The following is an 18,551-nucleotide window of genomic DNA, read 5'->3' as shown; positions in this document are numbered from 1 at the left end:
TTACCAAGTTTCTTTTGCTTCCAGGCAGCTTAAAGCAAAGGGCAGATGTGATGATCATACCCACAAACTATCCCAGTTCACCCTCAGTCAAGGGCTCACTATGTTGTCCAGCTGAAACTTGTGAAAAATTGTGCTTCCCCCCCCCCCCCCCCAGCCCTGAACTTGTCTACATGGCACTGGCAAAGCGCCCTAGAAGGGTGTGATTGATTTATTATTTTTTTTAAGCATTCTAATATGGTGCACTTTAACAGGCCCATGTAGGTCCTGCTGGCACACCCTAAAAGTACCTATTTTGTGTTAACACAAGCTAGGTACCTTTTAGAGCAGGGGTGGGCAAACTACGGCCCACGGGCCGGATTCGACCAATGAGCCATTTTAAACAGGCCCATGAGCCACATGAAGCAGCTTGGCCCCCTCCAGTCAGGGTGCAGGGTCAGGACCACACTATGCAGCTACCAGAAGCCGCGCCATGGCCCTGCTCCAGCTCTGACGCGCTCTAATGAGAGCTGCAGGGGCAGTGCTTGCGGACAGGGCAGCGTGCAGAGCCTCCTGGCCATACCTCCACGTGGGAGCTGGAGAGGGACATGCTGCTGGTTCCGGGAGCCACTTGAAGCAAGCACCACTCGGAGCCTGCACCCCCTGAGCCTCTCCCCACGCCCCAACCTGCTGCCCCAGCCCTGATCCTCCTCCCGCTCTCCAAACCGCTTGATCACAGACTGGATCATCCTCCTGCACCCCAAACCTCTCATCCCTAGCCTCACCCCAGAGCCCAAACCTCCAGCCAGAACCTGTACCCCTTCCTGCACCCCTGCTGCAGCCCTGATCCCCCATTTGCCATCCAAACCCCTTGGTCCCAGCCCAGAGCACCTGCCTACACCCCAAACTCCTCATCCCCAGCCCCACCCCAGAGCCCACACCCTCTCCGACACCCCAACCCCAATTCTGTGAGCATTCATGGCCCGCCATACATTTTCTATTCCCTGATCTGGCCTTCGGGCCGTAAAGTTTGCCCACCCCTGTTTTACAGCGTGCCAGCAGTGTCTACATGGGGCAATTAGAGTGCAGCACGTTAGTGTACTTTACCAATTACATCCCTCTGGTGCACTTTGCTGGCCTCATGTAGACAAGCCCAAAGTATCTCTCTCTGCTGCTGTGAGGTAGCTGAACCTGACTAACTTGTATAAATTAGCCAGATACACCTTGTAATTAGAACATCCCACATGCCTGTTTCTCCCAGTGTTGCTGACTCTGGTGATTTTTGTCACAAGTCTCACAATATTTCTTTTTAAATCCCAGCTCCTGTCATCACAGGATTATATATATGTCAGCTTTCATATAGAAAAACAAAATACAATCCAAACGTTCATGGCTGAGGAGAAAAGGTGGAAATGGGGGTTCTAGCAAGAAAGCAAATTAATGGAATCCACAATTTTGTATATATAACATTTAAAACCTTATGATTTTTTAGCCATTCTCATGATTTTTGGGCACCCTGCCTCATTGTTTTTGAAGACTTGAGGCTGGCAATACTGCCTCTCCATTTATAAGTGAAAATTTAATAGCAGAAAGCAAGGTCTCTTATTACAAAAATTACATTAGTTCAGCAAAATGTACTTTATATATAGAGCTTGACATAGTAAACTGGAGTAAAACAAGTGATGAACTACATTTCCCCCATTCTGGTGCCAACTAAACAAAGACATGACACTGTTTTGCCTGTTACTTTTAATAGGATTATGTCTGAGGCCTGACAAATTTAATGTTGTTCCTTTTTTAGAAGATTCTTTATGCTCCTTCCTGCTTTGGTTAGCACATGCAAGATTTTATAGTTAAGCTAATTTAGCATATGGAACCTGTCATGCACGGTACAGAGTGACTATCGAGCTGGCTAGAATTTTGGTTCCACACTGCTCTGTCTGTCTGTATTGTGCTGTGGGTGCACTATGTAAAGTCTCATTCAGGTCACCAGACGTCCCAGTATTAGGGGCCTTGTCTAAGGGCTTGTCTACATCAGAAAGTTGCAGCGCTGGTGAGGGAGTTACAGCGCTGCAACTTTGAAGGTGTACACATCTGCAGGGCATCACCAGCGCTGCAACTCCCTGTTTGCAGCGCTGGCCGTACTCCCGTTTTGTCTCGGGTGTAGAGGATCCAGCGCTGGTGATCCAGCGCTGGTAATCCAATGTAAACACTTACCAGCGCTTTTCTTGACCTCCGTGGAAGGAGGAAGCCTCTGGTAATCAAGCTGATCTCCTTTCCCGGTTTGCTCTCTCGTTCCCGGAACCCCTAGCAAGCAGGTAAGGAGAACCGCTTGCTCGGCGGTTCGGGGAACGAGAGAGCAAACCGGGAAAGGAGACCAGCTTTGCCGCGGTTTGCTCTCTCGTTACCGGAGCCACCCTGCAAACCGCAGGGAAGGAGAACCACTTGCTCGGCGGTTCGGGGAACGAGAGAGCAAACCGGGAAAGGAGACCAGCTTCGCCGCGGTTTGCTCTCTCGTTCCCGGAACCCCGAGCAAGCAGGTCTCCTTCCCTGCGGTTTGCAGGGTGGCTCCGGGAACGCGAGAGCAAACCGCGGCGAAGCTGGTCTCCTTTCCCGGTTTGCTCTCTCGTTCCCGGAACCCCGAGCAAGCAGGTCTCCTTCCCTGCGGTTTGCAGGGTGGCTCCGGGAACGCGAGAGCAAACCGCGGCGAAGCTGGTCTCCTTTCCCGGTTTGCTCTCTCGTTCCCGGAACCCCCCTTGAAGCCGCCCAACAGCGCTGCAGTGTGGCCACATCTAACACCACTTGCAGCGCTGGTTGCTGTAAGTGTGGCCACTCTGCAGCGCTGGCCCTATACAGCTGTACTAATACAGCTGTAACAACCAGCGCTGCAAAATTTTAGATGTAGACATGGCCTTATATACGCAACTATTGTCCCCCTGACCTCCTCCCAAAAGTGTCCTGATTTTTCACACTTGATATCTGGTCACGTGACTTCTCATCCATATATTGCTTGGGTTGATAAAGGACTGGGATTATTCTTTCAGGGAGTCTAGCCCATAGTAGGAGCTAGAGCACATTGTCTTTGTAAATCACCCGTCCCTTTCTGGCCAGTGACCAAACAGCTGTGAAGTACTGTTTAGTGTGTATATATACCGCTGCTCTGCTGTGCTCAGGTCTTTGTGACTGTTGCCCTCTAGTGATTGGCTTAGAGATCTTTCTAAAGACCAATACTGTATGTATTGCCTGTAACAGAGAGTTAGCTCAAGTGGTAGAAGCCTGTGTTTTGGGAGCAAAAGGACCTGAATGGAATAATGGATGACAGTGAGCTGTATATTTTCATCACCTATTACTGACTGGCTCTGGAAAGGGAGAGAACTCTTGCAAGATCTGGGCCCCAAAAAAGTTCTAGCGTCTTTTCACCACCTGATCTCTCTATTGTTTGGAAGTAAATATACCAGATGATTATTCATGCAGGGTTATGTGTTTCTGGTCCTTACTTTGATTGCTGCTTGTGATACAAGTAACTCGCTTCAGTGATTAGACACTTGCCTCCCATCTCCATTCTCCCAGGTTCTAATTGACTGGATTAACGATGTCCTGGTGGAAGAAAGAATCATCGTTAAGCAGCTTGAAGAGGACCTTTATGATGGGCAAGTGCTGCAGAAGCTTTTGGGTGAGTTGAAGCTACAGAAGGGGAGCTTTGCAAAGAAGTCAGCCCCTCTGGTTTGATGGCTAGTTGCCCCCCACAGACTAGCTGTCTGCAGTTTTGGTAAAGTTAAATATTCAGTCCATCCACTTTAGCCATCAGACACAGCATCAGCCTGTCCTATCTTTCTGTTCATGTGACCAGAGAGGGGATTGGAGTAGACGAGAATCCTGCTCCCCGGAATGGGTGATTCATGCTGATGTCTAAACTCCGCTCACTTGGGAGAACATCCCAGATAGATGAAATGGGGGGTAAGGAGGCATGTGCTAATCTTGGTCAATCAAAGTGAAACTGGCTTAATGTTAGATTTAATGTGTCCAGTTTTTTGAAAGTCTTTGGGCTGACAGCAATCCATTTAATAAATTATAATGGTTCATCTTTCCGGTCAGAGGGCATGCTCTTTCAAAAATTAAATCTGTACAATGTGGCATGAGTGGAGTACACACACTGTGCCCTTACACGTGTCTTGGGTTTAGGGGAGAGAGGATCTTCAGTCAATAAGTAGATTAAGTAAATTGTTATTCTAGCTATCACTCGGCATCCCCCTTACACCTTCATTTCTCCATTTGCAACCATTCTCCCCTAATAGCTTCTACCCAAAATCCTTTGTGTCTCAAAGGAGGTGCTGCAGGAATCATTGCAGTGGTTCATAAGCTAGAAGCATCTCATGGAGAGACATAGGCAATGTCTATGCTACAGACTTTATAGTGGCACTGCTGTACTGCTGCAGCTGTGCCTCTGTAAGGTCTCCCGTGTAGCTGCTCTTTGCCTGTCGACATAGCACTATCCACACCAGCGCTTTTGTTGATGAAACTTTGTGTTGGTCCTGGGTGTGTTTTTTTTTTCACACCCCTGATTGACAAAAGTTTTACCAACAAAAGTGATAGTGTAGACAAAGCCTTGGAGCTTCAAGTAATAGACGATCGGAGACATGCTAGAGAAACAGGCTCATAGTTTCCTTAATTCTTGTGACCCACAGATTGAGAGCGACTACTCATGGACCATTGTCAGTGATCTAGAGGGGCTGGAGTGAGGGGTTTCAATTATGCTAATTTCATTAGCCCTCATGGATGCTGCTTGCTGAATTTCCCCCATGTGACACTTAGAGCCCCACAGTGTTCCGGTAAATGTTCACAAAATCTTTTTAACACTGATTAACAATAATGGCTTTATTGTGCAATGAAAACGCCTCAAAACACAGCTTGAAGGAGCTCAGTAAAATGGGAGGAGAGCTTTTAAAATAAATTTTGAACTATTTATTTTGGAAGTTTTAACAAGCTTAAAGATCCTTGCCTTGTAAATGTCAGAAACAAAAAAACATTACAACAATTAGCTTTTGTGTAAAGAGACATTATCCAGGAATATAGTCACCAGCTCTTTCTATCTAACAGGGTGTTACCATGTTACAGAGTGACCATCATTACAATATCTATGTTTCTAGTGACTTTATGAAATAGAGTGAAATCTCTATGCTCATATAGTTAAGAGACCAGGTATCTCTCTCAAAGGTTAACATTAAAAAAAAAAATTGGATAGTTGTGCTAGGGGCTTTTTTTCTTTTTGCAGGTGAACTTTGAGTACTGAATAAAAAGTAACCCAATATCTAAGTGTCTTTTCTGGGTATGTAATCGGTGTGTCAGTTTTTCCATAACCACAGCCTTCTCTCTCTCTCTCTCTCCCCCCCTCTCTCTCTCTCTCCTCTCTATTTATTTTTTGGAACCATTCCTCAGTGGTTGGTCTATTTTTCTTTTTCCAATGAGAGGCTACCAATAGCCAAGCAGCTACTAGCAGATGAGAGATTAATTCTTCATTTCCTCAGGGGTGCTGGAACAATTTGTACAGTGGGGGTGCTGAGAGCCATAGAACCAAACTGCAAACCCTGTACATAATGGAAACCACTTCAACCCCTGGGGTGTGGCAGCAGCCCCAGCACCCTTAGTTCCAGTGCCAATGTTTGTGTGACCATTTCCCCTAAGAAGCCCCAGGAGGCTTACCAAAGGATCCATTTGGAAATGAATATCCAACCATTTGTGATATTTGGTTACAAATTGCATCCCAATATTCTCTAATGACTGGACATGTCCACCATATATGCATGAAATCTCCTTGTTCGCCACAGTTTCTCCAACATTTCCCCCCATTCAATCTCTCTCTATTTTTTGACGTGGTCTCAGTGTTTGTATGGTTGGGGCCAATGAAACAGTATTTTAAAGAATTTTTTTTCTTTTTTAGTGCTACAGACTGAGGTTGCTGGTTCTCTTTTTTCCACATCAACCCCTGTTCCTCTGGAGTAATTTGTCTATCCACATCCTTTTCCCAGCATGTCATATATGGACACTTGTTTTTGTGAGGAACATTGTCACAGAGATTGATATAAAATAGTTACAATTTTTTTTGTCTCCTAATTGACCAGACTCCATTTCTTCTATTAAAGGTAGCTTTCTGTAATCAACTTTTCTAGAGCACAAAGAAGCAGAATGCCTGACTTAAAATGGAGGAGCTTCTGCCATGCAGCCCTTCCTTTTCTTCACAGGAGAACCAGTCATCACAACTGGGCTCCATCTCGTGCTCTAGTCAAGGCTTCTTGACTGCTTTAGCCATAGCCATTGCATTATTGAGGCTAAATGTCTTCTTGTGCTAGTGACACAGCAAGAGGCAATAAAGTATGTGGTGCTGGACAGGCTTCTTTTGCTTGGGGTCTCACAATATGTGAGCAAAGTTGACCCTTCATTTCCCCCTTTTGCATGCACAAGAGGCTCATAAAGTAGGTTCCTTCATTCTCTTGCACCACTTGATTGTTATTGTTTCATTCACGTAAAAGGTGCTCCGAGATTTAATAACAGAATTCAGATTCCTTAGAGGACGTATGACAGGTGAAAATCAGAAACTTGTCATCTGGAGAATTCTGAAGCCCCCCAAAGTGGCAGATTAGCCAATAGGTGACAGATTTATTTAGAGGCTGTGCCTCCTTTGCAGAATTTGATCAAGATGATAAGTAGTGCCACTGGGATGCCATGATATATGTTGTACCAATTATATTAGACCAATAAAAACCAGCAGGATCTTATTAAAGGGGACAAGGCAAAGATGCCACATTTATTATGATAACAATTTATGACTAATAACTAATATCTTAATTCTTATACACACACATTATACCTATTACCTACACACACACACACACACACACACACACACACACACACACACACACACACACACACACACATTCACATTCACATTATACCTAATACCTGTACACACACACACACACACACACATTCACACACACGCACCCACATTCATCAGGCGTTCTGCAGCTGCTGCATAGTTACCAGTCCTGAAGATAGCTTAAGTTCATGGCTTGATTTTGTAGCTTGGGTTCGTAGCTTGTGGCAGCTAACTGGCCAGGAAAGCTGGGCACAAGGACAAGCTGGATCTCTGTTGGGCAGGCACTGATGTCCTTCCATGTTGGCAGCAGAAAGTTACCCAGAGGTTCTCATCTCACCCTTCTTTTTTATAGGCTTTTAGTTTGGATTCAAAGTCTATAGGTCTTGCTGTGTCACGCTGCCTCTGGGTTTAGATTGATCACCCATTAATTGCAGGCGTGACTTTCAGCCTTGAACCTGGCTTTGATCTTCCTTCTGTTGTTCTGTTGTCCTTTTCTTTTTAGGGTGGATGCTTCTTCCTTTGTTTAGGGCTGTTGTCTAGGTCTTCAGCCATTGGTATTTGAACTTTATCTCATCAGGACAGGCTGGGGCTGGAGGCTGATTCCATCATTCATACATACCTCATTCACACATCTAAACTAAACTAATAAGATTACAGCAGAGTTTGCAAAAATGAAGGTTGGAGGAAGCTTTTACAAAATGGAGTGAGTGTTTTAAAATGGGGTTTGAATTACAATATGGAACAGAAGTTACAGTGTAGGCAAGTGTGAATGGTGAACAGAAGTTACATTAATAAAATGAACAATTAAAATCAATTTCATTTATCAGTTCTACATATACATAGTGTCAGCATGAAGGATTAGCAAAATCCCTATTTGCTGGGCTGTCAATACACCCAAACCCTAACTTGTGCACTAAAAGATGACCAGTAACAATGAAGTGTCTGACAAAAAATTCACTTCTGTTGGATGTAGGGCTTCCCCCCCCCCAAAACATGTTCTAGCTGGGTATCAAGTGAAGTAAAGGCACTGGGCTTCCACCCCCAAGAGCGTAGTGAGCTTGGCCATTCTTCCCCTGGCCTGAGGAAGAGAAGAGGAGGTACCTTTTGCTGTACAGCCTATTGGAGGACAACTTGGTCTCCTTGCCTCGCCCCCACCAGTTTGAGAAAAAGTAGATAGAGGCAGCTCACCTCCAAGTTCATTGGCTTGATGGGGAGAGGGGTAAGGGGAAAGGAGAAACACTAGTGTGTGGTTCTGGAAGAATAGTTCAGATGAACTATTGAGGAATCCCAAATTTTAGGAATATCTGTGATTTTTACCAAAACTTGCTGTGCCTTGTCCACTGTAAAAAAAACAAAACAAGACAAAAAAACAACCAATCAACTTAGGCCTTGTCTATATGAGAAAGTTATATCAGTTTGACTTAAATCTATTTTTAAACCAACTTAGTTAAATCAGTATAAACCTCTGTGCGAATGCTTATTTTGGTTTAAGAGTTGGTCTACTTAGGTTTTGTCTACACTGTCAGTTATGTTGGTATAACTTATGTCACTCAGGGGTGAGAATAAGCCACCCCCCGAGCGACGCAAGTTACACTGACCTAAGTGCCGATGAGGACAGTGCTGTGAGAGCGGAGCTTCTCCCACTGACATAGCTACTGCTGCTCGTTGCAAGTGGATTAATTAAGTCGATGGAGAGCTCTCTCCCATTGGCATAGTGCGGCTACACTAGAGAGCATACAATGGTTCAGCTGCATCAGTACAGCTGTACTGCTGTAAGCTCTTGAGTGTAGCCATAGCCTTAGATTTAGCTTAAACCAACTCTTAATTGACTTCATTTAACTGAAATAACTCAGATTTCAACCAAAATAAGAGTGTCCACACAGCATTTGCACCAGTTTAACAAAATCAGAGCTTTAGTCAAAATGGTGCAACTTTCTTGTGCAGACAAGGCCTTACTGTGTTGAACTCATTTAACTATAGGGGAGGAAAAAGGAAGGTGCAATGGCTAAATTTTTGTTGTACCCTTGTGAAAATTATTATAATGTAACACTTCAAAAATACTACTAGCCAAGGATCTCTGTGTCTTACCAAACACTGAAGTTACTGGAAAACATCACTGTGAAGTTTGGAAGGTAAATATTCCCATTTCACAGGTGGGTTACTTGTCCAAGCTGGCAGATCTAGGGATTAGAACCCAGGAGTCCTGTGCTCTTCCTTATGCTTGTCTAACAAGTCCTGCTTTGCTTGTTTGTTTGTATGCAGAAAAGCTGGCTGACCGTAAACTGAATGTGGCAGAAGTGACGCAGTCTGAAATTGGTCAGAAACAAAAGCTGCAGACAGTTCTGGAAGCTGTCCATGATTTACTTCGACCCCATGGCTGGACAATCAAATGGAATGTCGACTGTAAGTGGCATGTGCAAAAAAGTCTGCTTTGAAGTGAGACTGTGTCATGTTCATGGATGCAGAGGAAATTATTTTCTGCTGCCCATTTCAGAAATGCAGCATCCATCCTTGTAACCAATAACTTGATCACATATTCTGTGATTCAGTGTTTTTACAGACTATTAATGGTAATGTATATGTGTAGGCTGTATACATAGAATGAGAAGGTTGAGATTATAACATACATCCTCCTACCTCTATTGTTCTGGTTTGATCTCCTTCAGATAAGGAGGGATATGTCATAACTGGACTTCTTCAAGTGTGTCATTTCTTTAAGCATATATTATCATTAAAACATTGTTTTGCTGAATCTCTATAGATCTGAGAAACCTGTTAGCCTCTCAAGATACAGACTTGAGAGCTTGGACCCGTTCATTCATTCTAGGATGTCCTGTTTAGAGACAAAAACAACGAGGAGTCCTTGTGGCACCTTAGAGACTAACAAATGTATTTGGGCATAAGCTTTTGTGGGCTATAACCCACTTCATCAGATGCATGAAATGGAAAATATAGTAGAGAGGTATAAATACACTGCATATGAAAAGATGCAAAAACTAATTTCGCCCCTGCTGATACTCGCACCTTCTTATCAACTGTTTGAAATGCGCCACCTTGATTACATTGAACTCATTAGCACTACAAAAGTGATTTTTCCTCCCTTCTTGTCAACTGTTGAGACTAGCCCACTTCAACCTTAATTGAATTGGCTCGTTAGCACTGACCCCCCCACTTGGTAAAGCAGCAAGGACTCCTTGTTGTTTTTGCTGATACGGACTAACACGGCTATCACTCTGAAACCTGTTTAGAGGCACTATTTCTGATGGAGTAAGCAGAAAGAACATCCCTTTAAAGTGTGCCCCTTTATCTACAAAAAAATTTGTGATGTGTTTCCACCCAGGGAGTGAACCATCTTAATGTGGCTTATAAGCAGGTACACCGTAGCCTGTGTAATTTTGCTACAGATGTATTCAGGGTGGACATTCTCAAGTATAGATCTGATTTAATACAATTGAGCACATCTGAACTTGCTCAAGGAGATATGCTAATTCACTTTAATAGCTAATGCAATTTTGTACTTCTGTGGTGAGTTTTATGAATATTCACTGCTTTGTTGATACAGTCAGCTGTAGGTCTAAGGCTGTGCGCACACCTAAATTACTACTGTACGCAGTTAGTACATGTAATATGCTCCCTCAGGTCCTTTACTTTTCCCTGAAGAGAGGGATGATCGGGACACTGGTCTGGTTTCAGTACTTGGCTCTACTTTTGACATATTTTGTGCCTTTAGACAATCGTTTCCCCCCGTTACCATATCTGTAAAGTGGGGATAATATTTATCCAGTGGACACAGGTTAATTGAATTCTTAATGTTTGAAAAATTATTTTGAGATCATTATGTGACAGGACTAAAGTGTTGCCTTGCTAACCAATACAGTTTTTCAACCTTTTTTCCACCCCTCAAAAGGCCGGTTATTTAAAATCTGTTTTTGACTTGTGTTTTTTACTTCAGCAATCCATGGCAAGAACCTAATTTCCATTCTCCACCTTCTGGTAGCTTTGGCCATGCATTTCCGGGCTCCCATCCGACTTCCTGAGCACGTTTCTGTGCAAGTGGTAGTTGTAAGGGTAAGTATGAACTCCCAAGTATAGTTGTGTCATAATGGCTGCCATCCATTACCCTGATCACTCTGCGTATGTGCTGCAACCCCTCCCCCACCATCTTTGTCTTCGTTATTTAGCTAATCCCTCCCCTGTGGTATTCAGGAGGCCGGAGTGGATGATCACAGTGTTCCCTTCTAGCTTTGGAATCTATGAATCTTACAATCTTTTATGATGTGTTCACAAGGTACCTAAAACAATATATCCCTAATAATGGTTGGGGCCTCCAGTTGCTGATGTCATAGAAAAAAATTAATAGTGCGTAATGGAATTTGCATGTCAGAGAGCTCCATTTGTTGGCTTTTTACTAAAGGTAAATCATTGTTACCTCCTGCTCATTGAAGAGGGAACCATTCAAACAGAAACAACACCAGGATCTGGGGAGAGGTTTAGAATCTCTTATTTTGAAGGCTGTTGTGTTTCCCGGAGACCAGTTCATCATGTCACTTGTAACACTCTGGTTCCTTTGGTTCTGCATTTTGACCTTGATCATGGTCGTTCACAGCTCCGTTCCTCTGTTTGCTCTGCTCGATTAGGGAGATGGGTTAGACCCAAGGAACCCTGACTTCTAATCTATTGCTCTAAACATTTCTGTCTTTGCTGCCTGATCCTGGCTTTTTTGCCCATTTCTCTTGGTCCACAGACAGCATTTTGCTACTCACAGGGCATTCTCACTCTTTTTGTGTTTTGTCTCAATTTCCATCATAACTCATTCACTCTTCCCAAATCACGTGGTTCCCTCTGGCCGATGAAGCTGCAAAAGCCCCAAAATGGGACCTGAACCCAGGTTTCCTAACAGCTACTGTCCTACCAATCCAAGCCTTGTGGCTGGCTGCTTTCTCATGTCCTGCTTTAAATGTCCAGTGTGATGGCCTATGCAGTTATAATGTATGCACGGCTGCCAGCATTGACTGTAGATTTGGCAGTAGCAGTGTGAGGTCACCCCTGCTGTAGTGGGATTCATTTCAGGAATGAGATGATACATGGTGTAGTGGAACTGAGTCCCAGGCCTCTGCTCTGCAACCACAGATTATTCTTGTAAAATGAAATTAGACAATGACAGATAAGACATACAGTTTGGTTTAATTTAAACACTGACGTTTTTCAGGCTGCCAGCTGGAATGCTTAAGGTATGTCTTCGCTGCAGCTGGGAGCATGCCTCCCAGCCTAGGTAGACAGATCATGTTAGCTCTGCTCAGCAGCAGGGGTGAAAGTAACTGAGGACACTTACTGGTACGGGGGGCCAGGAGGGCGGTGGCTCTGGCCCCTAGAAGGGATGGGTTAGGGGGTCAGCATCCCCCAGCCAGCCCTTGGCCCATGCCGCCTGGGGCTTATGTGTTGATTTAAAGGGCCTGGAGCTCCGGATGCCGTTGCTGCAATAGTGGCAGTGGCATCTGGAGCCCCAGGCCCTTTTAAATCGTTGGCCCCAGGGCAGCTGCTCCCTTTGCTCCCCCCTCCCCGGCTGTCAGTGGCCAGGGGAGGCAAAAGGGGCAGGGACATTAAGGCACCGCAGAGTCCTTTGCAGCAGCAGCGCTTTAACATTGCTGCCCCCCCACCCCCCAGCAGCATGGATATTGCAGCATTGGTGCTGGCTCAGGCTAGTCTCCCAAGTACAATCCTAGTTTGAACCAAGCTAGCATGTGTCTGCACACTCCTAGCTCGGAGGGACAAGAGGATGTGTACACAGGCAAGTCTCATCTTATGCTGGGGTTACGTTCCGCTGTCAGCGCATAAAGCGAAAATTCGTGTATAGTCAAAATTACATTGAGTGTAATGGCAGGCGGAATCGCCCACACTACAGGTACAATATTCAAATTATTTTTCTCTCTCTCTCTCTCTCTCTCTCTCTTTTTTTGCTGACCATGCAAAGCTGAATTCATGCATGTTAAATGCGCGTAAGATGAGACTTGCCTGTATGTACATGTGCGCACTATGTATGTCATATCACTGAGAAATTTCTTTACATTTACTATCCTGATGTTACTGTCCTATAGTATTTTAAAATACAGTATATTATCCTGTATTTTAAGAGTTTTGAATAAGGTGCAAAATATTTGTAGTTGAACTTGTATGTGATTCAGTCTTAAGGAAATATATACCAGTTCAATAACGTATGTCGGTTTTTAAAGCCTGTATCAGCATTGATAACATTTTAAATAATACATATTAATAATAATGTATTGTGAGCATTGTATTGCCTAGAGGCTCCAGTCGCGATCAGGGCCCCATTAGACAAGGTGCTATAGAAATAGGATAATAGATGGCCCCGCCCCAATCCTACAAACACTTTTATGTGCATTCAAGGCGATCACTCAACGTCATGGAAAGTGATTGCAGTATATAAGCATCTGCAGAATTTGGTCCTCATTTAAGAAAAGATGTGAGAAGTGACAGTCAGTGGGACTTAGACTCCTAAATCACTTAGGCACTTTTGACATTTTTACCCTTTAGAAAAAAAGTCTTACCTTGATTTTGTTCAGCTCGTGCAAACTCCTAATGTAGACTCAGTTAAACTGGTTTAACCCTTGCTTAAAATTGGCTTGGCTTAGTTTGGTAATTTACCAGCATAAGCCTTATTTGTTTGAGGTCTTTTCTACACTACAAATGCCTTGCTGGTATAGTGTAGACACATCTTACAGCAACAGAAGGAATTTTTCTGTTGGCATAGTAACATCCCCTCCCCAAACCATATTAGCTATGTCAACAGAAGCCCCCTTTTGTTGATATAGCTGCATCTACACTGGGGGATTAGCTGGTATAGAGATAAGTGGCTATAGGATTTTTTTTTCACACCCCAACCAACTTAGGTGTGCTAGCAGAACTTTGTAGTTTAGACCTGGCCTAGCAGAACTTTGTAGTTTAGACCTGGCCTCAGTATGTCCGCTTTGGAATTCTAAATCAGCTTTAAATTGATTTAGGCCAGGTCTCCTTGACAGATTTTTTTTTGTCAGAATAGCAATGTCGGTCAGAGGTGTGAAAAAAACACACCTCCTAGCCAACATGGCTATGCTGCACAACCCCTGATGCAGACACAGCTATGGGTAAATGTAGTCATTGGTGTCTGGTGTCTTAGGGATGTGTGATCCCTTAAAGAAGTGTTTTGCCTTGTTTAAGGCTAAATGTGTGAGTGGGGTGGATTAGAGTAGGCTTCCCGGCATTTACATGGCTGGTTCAGAAGTCTGCAAGGTAAACCTGCAGTCGCTTCCCTAGGGAGAGAGTGTGGTCAAATGTATAAAGCGTGGGACTAGGATTCAGGAAACTGGGTTCTGTTCCTGGCTTTTGCTATGTGACTTTTTTTCCTGAGATGCTGAGCACTCACAGCTACAACTGAAGTCAGTGCCTCTGAAAATCCTGTCTTACCTTCCTTATTTCTCAGTGTCCTCAGCTTTTAGATGGGGATAATATGTCCACATTGATGAAGCACTTTGATCTATGGGTGAAAACCCTACAGTAGTGCTAAATATTAACAACAAATAACCTGGTAGCCACTCAGTGATCTAGTAGGTCTTTTCCTCCTCTGGTTTCTATGAGCCTACCCAATGAAATAAAACAAATTTATCATAGCATCATGCTGCAGGTGGAAGGAAGTAGTCTATGCAGGTCCTGAAAGATGTAATGCCCTTTCTACCATTTCTTTAAAATGATTTGGATTTGAGGAGAAAGGCTAATGCTTTCCTGTGCTCACTGGATTCAATTATTCAGTTAAAGGTGGGGACATGTACGATCTGGAAAAACTGTGCAATTTGATCTGGGTTTATACCTCGTAGTCTTTTGAGTGCATGCTGCACAGTATACGCAGAATGCAAGTTTATGTTTAAAAGAGGTCTTTCTGCTTTCTCTCCCTTTGCAGGAAGAACTATAATCTCTGTACCACACATAGCAAGAAATATATTTCACATAAGAGAGATTAGTACAGCATAAACATACACTTGCTACTTAATAACTGTATAATGACAGACTCCACAAGATGGCAGTGTGTCAGCTTCAGGGTGGGTTGTTGCAAAATCAGTATTAATTGCCTCTTGAAATTGACCAGTGGTGGTATTTTGTTTCTTTTTTAAAATGCTTTGTGTATGAAATATAAACTATTTTTAGCATGACAATCTGACTTTTACAGTTACTCATGAAGTCTTGAGCTCAAGTTAACTTGGTGTTTTGTACAGCTCTGTAAGTAGCTGCCTTGGATACTGAGTTAGCTGGGCTAAGGTTGCACCTGCTGAACAGCTTTAATATGAGTTGTTCAGCACTGTCCCTCTCAAAAAGAGGAAATCCTTGATGTACCTGCCTAAAGCAGAGAACTGAAAATCCTGAGGCTTTGCTCCCAGCTGACTTCCCCCCTCTCGAGTTTTAACTTTCATTTGAAAGATAAATTCACATCAGTTAATTTTTTATAATAGAGAAATATTTTAAATCAGGAGACTATAGAAAGACTTATTCATAAATCATCATAATGGCAGTGCTGAAGTCCATTATGCATAGTGTCTGTGGGATTATATTCAAGGCTTACCTAGACGGAGTCTGTCTCTCCCTTAGTCCACTTAATGTTACAAATGTGCAGCACATCTGGCCTCAGTGGTACTAAAAGGTTTTTAGGGGTATATCTGAGATAATCCTCCAACCAAGGCTGGCTCCAGGGTTTTTGCTGCCCCAAGCAGCAAAAAAAAAAGGCTGCGGTCGTGATCTGTAGCTCTACCGCTGCCACTTCAGTCTTTGGCGGCAATTTGGCCGCAGGTCCTTCACTCTGAGAGGGAATGAGGGACCTGCCGCCGAATAGCCGGGTGTGCTGCCCCTTCCCTGTGGCCGCCCCAAGCACCTGTTTGCTGGGCAAATGCCTGGAGCCGGCCCTGCCTCCAACAGCTGGAGTTCCAAGTCAGAGGCCGGAGGTGAGGAAGGTATGTGGTGTTCATGGAAAAATAAGTCTATTCCGTGACTGCAATGTAAAGGGTTAGGACCAAACCTTGATCACTTGTGCCTGGGCTGGCCAGGTCCACGGGACTAGGTGCCAAGACTGCTGTAGGACCAGCATGCTCAGCTCCTAAAAATCAGCATTTTTTCCTGCAGTGACTGTTTCCAGCCAACCCAGGAGCAGGATTCACTTCTGTTCTTCCTTTTTAACATTTAAGACCCATTATTCACCAGCTTTACTTTCTGAATTCATTCACTCACAGCTATTGCTTCCTGCCTCTGGGCTGTAAGGTGGCTGAAGGCTGCAGAAGCCAATCTAGGAAGCAGAGCAGGGGAATGATGGGATGGAAACAAGGCAGTAGTTGCTTGTCACTTAGTGTTGGCACTCACTCAGACTTCCTTATTTGTCCATCCCTGTGGTCATGGTCATCCCATCTTACATTATTAGACCATCCAGGCAGTAATCCTTTGGCCACCTGGTGGGTGCAGAATCAGATGTATTCATGAGGTGGATTTGATGCGTTCTTTAGACACAGTGGGACAGGTACCCTCAGTACAGTACAGGGCCAGGCCCTAGAGAGGAGGCATGACAGCAAATGACAGGAGATAACAGCTGCTTCCAGCATTGCTCCAGGCCAGGCTCGCTGGTTCACTAGAAACAGCAGATCTGTTCTTGTTTTGTGAAGAAGGTGTGACAGGAAGGAATTCCTGCAATGGCTCTTGGGTTAAACGAAATGCTTCAGAAAGGGGTGCCTCTTTTCATTGCTGTTCTTGTTAACCATTTCTTGTTGATGTTTGTGGTTCAACTGTCAAGAATGAATGAGAGGGCATGGGAGGAATAGGAGGGTTTCACGCCTGGGGGTGGTTTGCCGCGGATATCAGAATTAGAGTTAGTCCTGAAGCAGCAGTCTGAGTTAACCAAGTCATAAGTCAATTTGACAAGACTCGCTTGGAAGTCAGCTGCTGGGATCTGAGCTCTTTAAGACAGCATCTAAAGCTGTGAGAGAAAGAAGAGGAAAAAAATTCTCTTCCTTCAGAGGGGAAATGATGTATCCCTTAATTTTGTAGGGTACCTATGTAGTCAGTGGAAGGGCAAGTTATGACTGTAAGTAAGTTAGTAAAAACACTGGCTCTGCATTGAGTTAGAAAACTACCATATGGGAGGACCCAATTACAGCAACAAAATGTGTCCCCAAGGCTCCAACATGGCACAGGAATATGCTTAAAGCACAGCTTGGTCTCATCTACAGCATAAAGGCCATGTTTGAACAGAGTCTGGGGAAACCTGTTTTGTAACTGGGTCTCACCACGCACTATCTCTCTGTAGGGCGGAGCAGATCTTAGACATGCAGAAAATCATCCTGAAAAGTCCAGTAAAAGGGAAATAACTTCCATTATAAAATAGTCAGTCTTCCCCCCTGCCGGACAATTCCTCAGTGAATTTGTTACTCCTGAAAGAGAGAGACTGAATCAACCACATTTAAATTCCTGTGCTGGGCAAACTTCCCTCACACACTGGTAGCTCTGCCAGTGCTCCTCAACCCTGACCTCTGGTAACAACCCTTGTTATCCCAGCCTCAGACTGCTCTGGGGTCTGCCAACTCATTTAAACCATTTGTTGATGTTTGTGTCATGAACAAATATCCACTGGGGACTTCAGATGGAATTGATAAACTCTCTCTCTAATTTGTGATCCAGGCAGAATTTAGACTCCTGTCGCCTGAGGAGACTTGCCAGTGAATTTATAGGCTGCAGATATATGCCTCCTAAGCATTCATTTGGCTGTCAGTCTGATAAATGCCACTGTGCTAAATCGTAACCCCTTGTGTCAGTCGCCTTGCCCTATCTCTACAGAAACTTAATTTTAAAAGCTAGATAAAATGTGTGCTCTCCTTTGGGATGCTTATGGGAGCGGGATGCTGCAGAACGTTTATGAATTCTTCCTCCATTACAGTTCCACTTTCTAACTTTTATATCTTGGTTTCCAGAAACGGGAAGGCCTTCTCCAGACAGCTCACGTTACAGAGGAACTCACAACCACGACAGAGTAAGCAGAAAATCCTTAGAGGGAAGCGTGAGTGTGTGTGGGCAGAGTGGAGGGGGAGAGGAGGAGCGGAGCGTAGGGAGTATATATGGTGTATCATTACTCAAACAGAATTTTTATGCTCTTTCATTTTATCAGATTAACTGACTCTGTGAAACCCTTAATACACAACATTTTTCATGCAGAAGCCACTTTATTGCTGGAAATACATTGCAAAGGAAAAATATTTTCCCTTAACAAATGATTTTAGCTTTACCCTAATATGTCATTGATGATCTTTGTGCAACAATTTTTTGCTGTCTCCTTTACTCCCTCTGTATAATCCATTTCTGTCCATCCTTATTACACCACACTGTTAAAAGAGCAGTATAGGGAATTTGGGGAGGATCCGCAAGATGCTTCCTTGAGGCACCTCCTCAAAATTTACTAACTGCTTTCACATAAAAATAGAGCATGGGAAGGATTTGTGCTAAGTTTTCCCCATTCTCGTGCTGCACAGTGGGAGCCCAGCAGCATAGTCCCTTTAATCTTTGCAGCTGATCTACATTGCATTCTGTTTTTACAGTTCTCCCAAAGGAAAAGGGATAGAAATGCACTTTGGCTAAAAATGAAAGCTCAGACTCTCCATCGTGGGGCCTAAAGGCAGTG

General features: G+C 44.0%; 1 protein-coding gene and 1 long non-coding RNA gene across 6 annotated transcripts in view; one reads left to right on the top strand and one right to left on the bottom strand.

Moving 5' to 3' along the window:
- PARVB (parvin beta) overlaps window positions 1-18,551 on the top strand; it is a 107,340-nt gene that overhangs the window by 56,609 nt on the left and 32,180 nt on the right. For all 5 annotated transcript variants that reach the window (XM_030539938.1, XM_030539956.1, XM_030539959.1 and 2 more), the window contains exons 4-7: window positions 3,547-3,649; window positions 9,116-9,256; window positions 10,806-10,921; window positions 17,848-17,906. In XM_030539938.1, coding sequence (XP_030395798.1) covers window positions 3,547-3,649; window positions 9,116-9,256; window positions 10,806-10,921; window positions 17,848-17,906 — 419 coding nt within the window. The remainder of the gene's footprint in view (window positions 1-3,546; window positions 3,650-9,115; window positions 9,257-10,805; window positions 10,922-17,847; window positions 17,907-18,551) is intronic.
- On the bottom strand, window positions 5,620-18,023 carry LOC115638366. Its single transcript, XR_003997430.1, has 3 exons — window positions 18,013-18,023; window positions 17,820-17,826; window positions 5,620-5,787 (listed from the first exon to the last, which is right to left on the bottom strand). It is a non-coding gene; the product is annotated as an uncharacterized LOC115638366 (long non-coding RNA).

Source organism: Gopherus evgoodei, chromosome 1 (assembly GCF_007399415.2).
Source record: "Gopherus evgoodei ecotype Sinaloan lineage chromosome 1, rGopEvg1_v1.p, whole genome shotgun sequence".
NCBI lineage: Eukaryota > Metazoa > Chordata > Testudines > Testudinidae > Gopherus > Gopherus evgoodei.
The sequence above is the reverse complement of the archived record's forward strand: the minus strand, read 5'-3'. Positions and strand labels throughout refer to the sequence as shown.